At 48.1% G+C, this 12133-nt stretch overlaps 1 protein-coding gene across 2 annotated transcripts in view; it reads left to right on the forward strand.

Annotated features, from left to right (window-relative positions):
* The window catches only part of ASIC2 (acid sensing ion channel subunit 2), a gene marked incomplete at its 5' end in the record, with an annotated part of 988380 nt that overhangs the window by 907800 nt on the left and 68447 nt on the right, over window positions 1-12133 (forward strand). For both annotated transcript variants that reach the window (XM_081218213.1, XM_081218212.1), the window contains one exon: window positions 3968-4118. In XM_081218213.1, coding sequence (XP_081074339.1) covers window positions 3968-4118 — 151 coding nt within the window. The remainder of the gene's footprint in view (window positions 1-3967; window positions 4119-12133) is intronic.

Raw genomic sequence — 12133 nt, forward strand, 5'->3', positions numbered from 1 at the left:
GTGACATCGGGGCTATTCTTAGAGCTACTGGAAGGCAGTGAGACCCTCTCCCCATCCCCACATCCAGGTTTCTTTTATCTAGAAAGTGCCAACTATGAACGATTATATGCCAACAAATTGAATAACCTAGAAGAAATGGACAAGTTTCTAGAAACAGATGGCCCACCAAAACTGAATCAAAAAGAAATAGATCATTTGAACAGACCAATCACTAGACGTGAAATAGACTCTGTAGTTTAAAAACAAACAAACAAACAAACAAAAACTCCCTGTAAACAGAAGTCCAGGGCCAGAGGGCTTCACTGGGGAATTCTACCAAACATACAAAGAACTTATACTGATCCTTCTCAAACTCTTCCAAAAGATTGAAGAGGAGGGAACACTCCCAGAGTCATTCTATGAAGCCACCATCACCCTGATACCAAAACCAAACAAAGACACTGCCAAGAAAGAAAATTACAGGCTAGAATGTGCCAGCTTCAGACTGGCAGTGGCTATCCACTCTACCAGTAACTGGTCACAATTCAGTTGTTGGAATCCAAATGTAGATTTTCAAAGTGGATTGTGTGCATCAAAGAATGTCCCTTTCCTACAGAACTCCATGGCCCCAGTGATCTCACTGGCTGCCCTGGGCTTTCAGCAACAGGCTTAACATTCTTAAGGAATAAGCAGTTAGTGGCACATGGCAGTTTCCATCCCCTATAACTACTTCAAGATGAGCTTAGTATCGTGCGGACATAAGCAGAGAGGACAGGACTCCTCAACCCCGCCCCCATTCTTCAATTTATGACTGACCTCCCCCATAACCCAAATAATTTCTCTCTCTTTTGCTGAAAAGGACCTAGTATGGATCCATAACTCGTAAAGATGTCTATTATGTAATCTTCCAAACAAATCCACTTGCATTCTCTCATTTAGGCATTACAACCACGTGGCAAGATTATCTTGCTCAATTTTCAGATGAAGAAACTGGAGTTGGGAAAAGTAAATGCCATGTTCAAGGCCACGGACTTGACAGATAATGAGAAATCTGCTTTGATACCTTCTTGTCTGGCTCGAAATTTCAGTGTTCCTTCCTTGGAACTTCCTTGGTGGTAAAGTCACACCCATGAGTCCCAGCTCTACTACCTACCTCTTCACTAAGTCTCAGTCTTCCCAACTGTAAAATGGGCATGTGATAATAAGATGCCTCCCCATCAGGGTAGTTGAGACCATAATTAGGAATGCTATAACTCCTATGAACATGCCAAGCAGGGGCCAGCACAGAGTAGAGGCTCAGGAACTGTTAGTTTTCTTCCCTCCAACTTCACGGGGCCATTGAGAAAGCTGAAGCTGCACACGTGCCATCTCTGAACTGTAACACACGGTACCAGTGTGAGCAATGAAACTGATGGTTGTGGGGCCCATCTTTATCTCAGGCTTCCCCCCACAACCGCCCCATCACTCATGGAGATCCAGGTTTGAAACATGCACCATCAATTCTTACAAACTGATTCAACTAAGGACAATTCTAGACTTAGCAACTTTGCAAATCCAGCCCTGCCATCCGCGACGGGGCTGTCGGCACTTACCGGGAGAGCAGAGAAGCGCCTTGGAGAATGGCAGGTCTGAAGAAGCAGCAGGCTCAGCCTAAAAGTCTAGACTTAAATAAATTGTATTTTCTGGCTGGTGGCGATAAGGCGTAAATTTGAAGTGCATGTTACACTTACACGTCATTATGCATCGAGATGGGGAAGGAGAGCGGCATCTTGTCCCAAATTTGTAGCAGAACTGCACTGTGTGTACATAGCTCTCAGGCCTTTGATGTTGAGCAGAGAGGAAAATGATCCTCTCCGAAAAGCCCAGGCAGGAGCGGCTGAGAAGGAGGCCAGCAGAGAAGTGCCGTCAGCATGAGCCCACCTGTCTCTGAGCCCCTTCTCCTGCCCCTGCAAAGGTAAACTGTCTTTCCTCTAATAAATGCCTTCATGGAGAAGCAAGCAAAAATGCTTAGGAACAATCAGTTAGGAAGCTGAGAAGGCCAGAGCAGAGAAAGAGAGGGAAGGGGGTGGGACAAGATGTCAGCGTGAGCTCCCGCCAGAACCAGCAAGGCTGGCCAGCACCAAAGGGCGCCTCCCAGAGGTGGGCAAGGGGATGGGAGTAGCAACAACTTGGAGCCCATTCATTCATTCATTCCACAAAACAGACACAGCCCCCGCCCCCTCCAACAAACAATCGCATGAATCACCATCTAGTCACACGCTTTGATGTGTGCTATAAAGGAAAATACTGGGAGTGTGGGGTTATAAAACAAGAAGCAGTAGCAGGGCTTATACTGTCCCCATAATACTTGCACATAATAGGAGCTCATGCGTATGAATAGTGATTGGCTGGTGGAAAAAGCAAGGCAGAGAGCAGCGGCGTATGGCTCAGAAACATCCCAATGACAATGTCAACATGCTCAGAAAGATCGCGTGTGTTAGAATCAGACGGACATGACTTTGAATCTCAGCTTCTCTACTTAAGAGCTGTGTGACCTTAGGCAAGTCGCTTAACCTCTCTGGGCTGTGGTTTCTTCCGCTGCATGATGGGAGGAAGAACACCCACCCGTGTTTACTGTTGCATGTGAGAGCTGCCGTGGTGAAAGAGCAAGGGGAACAGTGAGGAGGGATGCCCTATAACTTGGTCCAGGAGCACGGGAAGGCTTCTTGGAGGAGGAGGTGCATCAATCCAGTCTTGGGGAACAGAGGCTGCCCAGGCAGAGAACTAGATGTTGTCCAGGCAGAAGGAGGAATGAGAGGAGTTACAGGCGGCGGCAGCAGCAACTAGAAAACCGCAAGTACTACGTGAACCAGCAGGACACATCCAGAGGTGCTGCAAGTTGCTTGATCTGGCTCCACCCACCCACTCACTCACATTCATTCATTCACTCATTCATTCATTCATCCACTGGACATGTATTTCTGGAGCACCCCCAGGTGCCAGGCCCCGTGCTAGATTCCTCGATGTACATGCAGAGGTAGTCCCTGAACCCGTGGAGCTTCTCTTCTAGTGGATTCTCGTGGACTCCGATGGGAAGAGGAGGATAGGGCAGGCAGAGAGCATCATAGAAAACTGGGTGTGGAGGGAGGGCCTGGACCTTACTGTAAGGGGGATGGGCAGTCCTGGTGGATTTTAAGCACAGGCTTAATATAATAGGTTTGCATTTCTGAAAGAGTGAGCCACCGTGAACTTAGAGGATGGGCTGGAGAAAGTTGTCTGGAATCCGGGAGCCTAGCTAGGAAACTGCAGCAGCCCAGGCAAGAAATGATGGGGGTACTGAGATAAAGCACTGCAGAAGAGGGAAGGCAAAATCCAAGTCGGATGTAGAGACAGTGTTGACGAGACCTGCCGGCTAATTGGATGTGGGGGTGAGGAAGAGGAGGCGTGGACAGCCACTCTGAGGGTCTGGCTTGAGCCCCTAGGCAGGTGGCAGTGCTATTCCCCGGGACATGGTGTACAGGAGAGCCATCCAGTGGGGCACAGAGGCTGAGGAAGATTTTATCCCACGGGGACATGCTGAGTGTCGGGGATCCATGGGTCCCCCTGAGGTCACGCTTAGCAGGCAGTGGGATCAGTGTGTCTGGAACCCAAGAGAGAGCTTGGGGCTGGAGGTGCAGATTAGAGGGTCAAGAGGATACAGATAATGCTGGACACTTGAAAGGCACGTTACTGCCCAGGGCTGGGGGTGGGGGGTGTACAGAGGGAGAAAAGAGCAGATCCCACTGCAGCCAAAGCCAAAGGGTGTCCAGATGTGTTCTTTGATGCCAGAATCCCGCTTGGCAAAAGTCAGGCCATTAGCCAGGGGTGAGGAATCATTGTCCCCAGGAGGGTTGATTGTGACGGGCAGTGGGGACTCTAGCCTCTGTTGGATTTCTGGGGTCTCCCCAGTCTCTGGAGCCCAGTCTGAAGTCACCCATGTGCTTCTCTCTCTCTCTCTTCTCTCCTTCAGGTGTTTACAAAATATGGGAAGTGTTACATGTTTAACTCAGGCGAGGATGGCAAACCTCTGCTTACAACAGTCAAGGGGGGGACAGGCAACGGGCTGGAGATCATGCTGGACATTCAGCAGGATGAGTACCTGCCCATCTGGGGAGAGACAGGTGAGCTGGGCCAGGGACTGGGGCAGTGGGTGATGGTGGAGGGGTGCGGACTCTGAAAGACGTTTGCCTCGGGTGGGCTGTCTTGGCCCACCTGGTGAAGGACTGCTCTCCATCAGGGGGTTCGTGACATGAAAGTCAACGGGAAGGATGTCCCTGGTATGGACTGCAGTGATGCCCTGGGTTACCTTGGATTTCACTAGGTGGGAGAGGGCAGATGATGGGACTACTGGAAAGGGAAGGCAGGGAGGATGAGAGGAGGCATGGAGGAAGGCTGGAAGTAACAAGTATGGATGGGGAGGTAGGTAGCTTGGTTTCAGGAGAAGAGGAAGGGATGAACCAGCCCCTTCCTCTTCCACCATCTTGAATATCCCAACCCAGCTACCAGGCCCAAGGGAAAGGAAGGCAGACTCCTCCCACTGAGGGAAGGTGGAGAGGCTGCTGGAGAGCTAAAGGGCACAGACACAGGGGCCTGGCCCCATGGCTGCCCGTGTGTACAGTCCCCAAAGCTTATTTCGTGCATCCAATTATGCATTTATTTATTCAGCAAACTATTCATTAGCCACGTATGCTATCTCAGGCTTTGCACAAAAGTAAGGACATTAAATTGAAAAAGACCAAGCCCTTGATCACAGCCTAGAGGAGGAGACACAGAATCCAGTGGGGCGTGAGGGTCCCCTGTGCTGCGGCAGGACGGCGGCCTTCGCCTGGGAGGAGGGAGGGTTCAGGGGAAACATGGGATACTTGCACGGGGTCTTGAGATTATCCTGGATTATACAGGTGGGTCCTCATAAGAGGGGTGCAGGAAGGTCAGACAGAGAAGGCAACGTGATAACGGAAGCGGAGGTTGGAGCGATGCAGCCAGTAAGCCTAGGGATGCTGACCGCCTCTAGAATCTCAACAGTTGGAGAGAGTAAAAAGGTGCCCAAGCGTGGGACGCTGGATGCCAAGGAGACCCAAAGTGAGATTAACGCTGGGTTCAGGGAGAAACGGGGGGGGAAGGGGGAGGGGGTCTAGAGATGGGCCTGGGAGGGGCCACAAAGAGGGATGAAAGGAGAGAAGATTCCAGCAGGACAGAGGCTTGGGCCCTCAGGTTGGCGCTGAGGAGCGGGTGGAGGCCAAGCAGGCTGGCCCTCACTTCTTGCAGTCCCCACCCCGTGATCCCTGCAGCCAATCCCCCCAGCCCCCATCCTGAGGTCTGGCCCTCACCAGGCCCAGTCCCACCAGGCTTCTGAGGGCAGCGAAGACCTCCCCCCACCCGGGGTGACTACCCACAAACCCCAAGCTCTCCCCCCTCCACCGCACCGGCCCTCCCGCGGCTCTTGTCTGAGCACCCCACGGGGCGGGGGGTGGGGGGTGAGCAGGGTCACTCACCTCGCATTGTGCTCAGTCCTCCTGCTGTTGCAGCTGAGCGGCAAAAGGGCGCCACGCGACTCGTTCCAGCACCATCTCTGGCAGCTCACCTCAGGCTCCAGGCCCTCCAAGCCCAGTCTGACCCTGGTTGAGCAGACGCTTCGTTGATCCCGTCCACTTTCCTGAATTCAGTATCCCTTGTCCCCCCTCCAGCAATGTGGGAGACGGTCCCTCTGGGACCGTAGTCGTCCTCCCTCCTGGCCTCCCCCTCACCGCAGCCCCACGTGCTAGGAAGGGCCCCTCATCCCCGTTTGCCAGGGAAGGAGGCTGAGGTTCGGTGACTTCACCCAGGCCACCCAGCCAGGCCTCCCGAATCCCTACCTCCAGGCTTCCTCTGTGGTACCTTTCTTCAGGCTGATACGTCACCATGCACGAGCATCTCTTGGAGACTCTGGTCACCTTAAAGCTGCTCGTTTCCTGGGCTGGTTGGGGGTGGGGGCGTGAGCCTCACGTGGGTGGGAGTGAGGTCCACACACCTGCCGAAGGATGAGCGGTGGGCTCTGGCAGGTGAGGGATGCTGGTCCACAAGGCCACCTAAGGAGGCACGGCCACATTCTGCTATTTGCTCATTGCTCCCGAGGGCTGGGGGCACGGCCAAGCCTCTCACCGCCACAGTCCTCGGCGTGGAGGAGCCTTCCTGACCTGCCAAGCCGTGTGGCTCCACAGATGCCATCTTGCCTCCTTTACGTTTCCACTTCCTCTCAATCCCCAGGCAAAGGAGCCTGGGTCCTTAGAGGAGATATTTGGGTGATGATGGAGAAGAAAGAAATTGAAAGTTGGTTGTTGAGGGAGTGGCCACAGACAACTTGATGACAGAGGCAGAGGAAAGTGGCTTTACAGAGCCAGACGGAAGATCAAACCCCCAGCCCTGCCTTTATCAGCCGATCAGATGAGAGCTGTCTGCACACTGTAAACAGTGGAAGGTTGATAATGGCAACCAGTAGATGGGAGGATGGTCAAACCCATCCCAGAGGCAGAGACTGTGCCAAATACCTCATACCTACACAAGGTTCCTGGGGCACCTTATCATCTGGATGTCTCATTCTCAAAGCAGAGCCTTTGGCATATTCTTGCTTCACCTCTCAGAAATTTAAGCAAGCAGTGAGGGAGCCACGCCTCCAGGTGTAACTCTGACCTAGAGGATGGACCTTTGGTGCCAACGAGTGAATTAGGAAAAGGCACCCTCTTTGGGTGGACCCAACCCTATGGACTCAGGCTTAGCGAGTAGAAAGTCACTATGAAATTTACCAAAAGTGTCCTTTCCTCCGGGCTGACAGTGCCTCCTTGGTCAAACATCCTTGTGCAAGGCAGCCTGGAAATATGCCATTTTAAAGAAGGCAGGCTCAGTCACACATGGACCTTTACAGTATGCCCCCAAATCGGCCCTATGGACTGTTAGCAGTTTCAGATGTTACATGTTACAGGAATAGAAAGGATCTGGGGAACCCTGGTTAGGCAAAGTTAAACACGTTCATTCATGACAGGAATTCTTTAATACACTACATTATAAATCTCCAAGATAGGCATATTGCATACACCATTTATTTGCCCAATGCTTTTGACCGTGGAAAACCTTCTTTTTCATGGAGGAGCTCACAAAATAGAAAAAGGACAGAAAAGCTGTCCTCGACTACAGAAGTGCAGATTTCATGACCAACGTTTTTCTAAAGGAAATTAAATTGAAGGCGGGTGGGAGGTTGTTAAAAATGAAACTCTGTGTAGATGCCTCTGAGTAACTTCAAAGATAAAAGAAATAAGCAGTGGGTTATCTAGGCTGCAAATGAGAAAAACCAGATTCAAACAAGCCTGGGCATAAAAGGAGTTGTATTGCCCGTGGAATCCAAGGCAAACTTCAACAACCCAGCAGCAGGAAGGCAAGGGTGCGGCATCAGAAACAACTGGAACCAAGGGCAGGAGATTCCTCGATCTCTCACCCCTTCTCTCACCTCTCCTCTTTCTAAACTGCTTTATTCTCTCTCACTAGAGACAGGCTTTTTCCACACATATATCTTTTCACACATGGTTCCCAGTAGATATATATTTTACACATCCTGCCACCAGCGAGAGACTATTCTGGTTCTCTCACTGGTATCCTATTTAAAAAGAACAACAACAACAACAAAAAAAAAAAAAACAGGGAAGGGACTCATTGGTCCAGCCAGTCAGGTGCCCACCCCTGGACCAATCGGTGAGCGGGAGTGTGTTCATGGAAGGACATGGGAGCCCTGAGGGAGCTGGGTTCCCGAGACTGTCCCGAGAATGGCCCTGCTGGGGAAAGAAGGGGCGAGGGTGGGGATGGGTTACATCTGAGAGAACCAGAATTGGTGTGCAGGGAGCCCTCTAGTGAGCTTGCATTCTAAATAGACAGGCTCAAATCTTATTTCCTTCGTTCATCCTGATGTAGAATACACTTTGTAATCAAGTAAACTCTGCCTTGATGTCCCCAAGTTCTAATATTGTGGGAAAATGAACTTGACATTATATTTTTGAGCAAAGGAATTATTCTGAGAGTCAGTGCTCTAATAGAGGTCAATGTCTTGCCCCATATTATCTCCCCAGCCTCATCCCCTTTACTCTGTCCCCTTGTTCACTTGGCAGTAACGACTCTGGCTTCCCTGTAACTCCTTGTACACTCCAGGAAAGCTTACCTTCAAGCATCTGCATTCTCCTTTCCTTCTGCCTAGAATTCCCTGCTCGGACCCACATGGCTTATTGCTTCACCTCCATTGAGTCTTTGCTGAGACGTCACCTACCCTGACTACCCTATTGAAAATTGTACCCCCGCCCCACTCCTCACCCCTCCTTATCTGTTCTGCTTGTCCTTTGCTCCATGTCGTGTGTCACCTTCGAGGATACCGTCCTCCTCTATTGAAACACATGCTCCAAGAGATAGGCATCTTAGACTGTCTGGCTCACTGACACATACCAGGGCAATAAATATGTGTTGACATATCTGTTGAGAGAGAGAAAAAATTGCTGTGTTTTGCACACTGATGGGGCCAGGCTGAGGGAAAAACTACTATTAATGAGTAGCTACTATGTGCCGTGAACATTCTATCCCATGAATCCTCCAAGTGACCCTCCTAACGAGGTGTTATCCCCACTGAAAAATAAAGAAACGGGAGCCCAGAGAGGTTGAGGAAGCTCCCCAAGAACACACACTTCACTAAGTGGTTGAACCAAGCTGAAAACCCACATATGGACCCTAAAGCGATTCTCCTTCCACTATATTCCTTTAATGTTCAAAATGTGATTGTAAAGGCACTGCCATGAAAATAGCTCAGAAAAAAAAAGTTCCAGTGACATCTTTGGAGACAGAATGGCATATAATGATAGGTCTGTTGCTGTTCTCCTTTTCTATTTTTTCCTCTTTTTTTTTTTCCATAGCAGAATCCTTGTATTGAACAAAAGCTTTAGCACAGCTCCAATATATAAAGCAGATAAAGGTAGAGCTGCTCTGGTCCAGCTGGAGATGGGGCCCGCAGTTTGATTTCTCCATACTCACTGTGGCCGACCCTGAGACATTCCTGGAGGAACCCTAGGACTGCAAGGAACCCAGCTTGAAAACCACTGAGTGGGCAACTGATGTTATGGGGAATGAAAAGTGCCCATTGGTCCTATGGTTGTGTACATCCCAGAGACCAGCTCTACATCCCTCCCTCTTCTCCTGGCATAGTGAAAGGAGTCCATGACGTGCCCGCTGAGCTCCAAAGCTTCAGGGAAATTGACAGTCTAGATTTCTGGTTGGACACAGTGGAATGAACATAAGTATGTATGGAGGCTCCCTCCCCAAACTTCCCCTAAATTGCAATCAAGGATTTTTTTTTTCAAGAGTATAAACCCACGAGGACGAAGGAGATGGGTGAGAAGACAATAGTAGATGTCAGCAAATTTTTGGAAAATGGAGAGCAGATGGTAACTGACTGGGCAGACAAGGCTGAAGGGTCAGGCTCTGCACACAGGGAAACCAGTAAAAGTCAAACGATTCTCACCATACATGCCCCCCTCCTCCCAGAAAGTATCAGGGATTGGAGGCATCAGATACTGTTGACAACAGGGTTGAGAGGTGTGGGTAAAACTAGGAGGATTAGTTAAAAGTCTGTAAAAGGAGCTGTTAAGTCCCCCATGGCCCAAAGCAGCCAAATATCTCTCTGCACCCCAGCAAAAGATAAGATTGAAATAGACAGGCTCCGGGCTGGGGGAAACCAGTCAAAACTGAGGGCATGGGTGAGGTGCTGTACAGAAAACAGAGAGATAAGGTGAAATTCTGCTCACTGAGTAGTGAGACCCCCAGCCAGACTAATCTACCTCACCCACCCCCAACCAGAGATCTGGGGAATCCCTTCCTGGAGACACTGACAAGCTCAATAGACAAGATTCACAGAGAATGACAATCAGGATTCCCCACACAAACCTAGTTAGATCACCCTAGGGTGGAGTCCTCTGGTAAGTCTTCCCACACACAAGGAAGACTGTCCAGGCTTGAAGTACCAGTTGGGCTTCCCTTGTGGCGCAGTGGTTAAGAATCCACCTGCAAATGCAGGGGACGCAGGTTTGAGCTCTGGTCCAGGAAGATCCCACATGCGGTGGAGCAGCTAAGCCCATGCGTCACAACTACTGAAGCCCGTGCACCTAGAGCCCGTGCTCCGCAACAAGAGAAGCCACTGCAATGAGAAGCCCGTGCACCACAACGAAGAGTAACCCCGGCTCTCCACAGCTAGAGAAAGCCCGCACACAGCAACAAAGACCTAACACAGCCAAAAATAAGTGAATAAATTTTTAAAAACTAATAAGTACCTCTTAACTATGAATGGGGAGTCAACAAGCCAAGCATTTGAGGGGAGCCACTAACAGGAAAGGAACCAAAACCAAACAAGCAAAAAAGAAACTTTGAGGAAATAGAGATAATGGTTAATGGCAAAAAGCTCTAGAGCCCAGGTTCAAATCTGGCTATACAACTTACTAGCTATGTGACCTTGGACAAGTTACTTAACCTCTCTGAGCCTCAGTTCCATCACCTCTAAAATGAGAATAATATTAGTATCAACTCTTCAAGGTTGTTAGGAAGATTGAAATGAGTTAATATTTTTGAAATACTTACAAAAGTGCCTGAATAATATTAGGCACTATGTATGTGTTTGATAAATAAAAAATAGTGTGGGAAGCAGAAGGAAACATCAAACTATTTTAATTAAAATTCTCAAGAGATAAGAGATAATATGAATAATGCATACATAAGCACCAGCTATTAAAATAGGATGCTATTAAAAAGTAACATTCAAAGAAAAAGTTTTTTTTAAAAAACCTCCTGGAAATTAAAAATATTATTGCAACCATTTTTTTAAACCCACAGAAGCTTTGGAATTTAGGAAATTGCCTGAAAAGTAAAACAAAAAGACAAACAGATGGAAGATGGGAGAGAAAAAAATAGGAACATGAGAGGATAAATCCAGAAAGTCCAACATCCTACAACTAGGAGTTCTAGAATAACAAAAGTGAGAGAGTCAAGAAGAGGATGTTGCCAAAGAAATAAAATAAGAAAAATTCCCAACTGACCCACATGATTTTCTATATTAAAAGAATTCACTAAGTCCTGTAGTAAGTGGCAAAAGAACCAGACCAAGATGCATCCTTGTGAAATTCGGCCTCATAGAGATAAAGAGAAAGTTTTAAAAGGTTCTGGAGAGAAAAAAAAACAGTCACATACCTAGGATCTAGAATCAGAATAGACTTCTCCACAGGGGTAATTGAAGCCAGAAGACAATGGCAGAATGCCTTCACATTTGGGGCAGGGACCAAGTGGGGGTGGGAATCTTTCTTGTCTAAGATAGAACTCTATATCCAGCAATCTACAAATGAAGTATGAGAGTAGAATTTGGTTTCAAATATATTCATGTATATATATAATATATTCCTATATATACATATATATGATAGCATTTAAGTTCTACTCTCAACAAATTTCAATTATATGCTACAGTGTTATCAACTATAGTCACCGTGTTTTACATTAAATCCTCTCACCTTACTGATCTTTTTTTTTAACATCTTTATTGAAGTATAATTGCTTTACAATGGTGTGTTAGTTTCTGCTGTATAACAAAGTGAATCAGCCATACATATACCTACATCCCCATATCTCCTCACTCTTGCATCTCCCTCCCACCCTCGCTACCCCACCCTTCTAGGTGGACACAAGGCACCAAGCTGATCTCCCTATGCCATGGGAACTTATTGATCTTATAACTGAAAGTTTGTACACTTTTACTAACCTCTCCATTTCCCCCACTCCCAGTCCTAGCAACCGCTTTTCTGCTCTTTCTATGAGTTTGCCCTTTTTTTTTTTTCCATTTCTGCTACAGGTACAAGCCAAACAAACCAAAAAACAAAAAGGAAAAAAATAGGAAAAACAAAATAGTTTCACAAGGAGGAGATCAAAAACGTTATACACAATAAGGCTGGGGTGTGGGCAATACTCACATAGTCATAATTATGTAAAAGCTGGATACTGACTTAACCAAAATATCATCTAAGCCTCTATAGGAGGGTGAAAGGCAGTGGAATATGCTAGGATACTTCATACAAGAAATCTACACCCTTAGCTC

Source organism: Mesoplodon bidens (genome assembly GCF_964165515.1).
Source record: "Mesoplodon bidens genome assembly, chromosome: 19".
NCBI lineage: Eukaryota > Metazoa > Chordata > Mammalia > Artiodactyla > Ziphiidae > Mesoplodon > Mesoplodon bidens.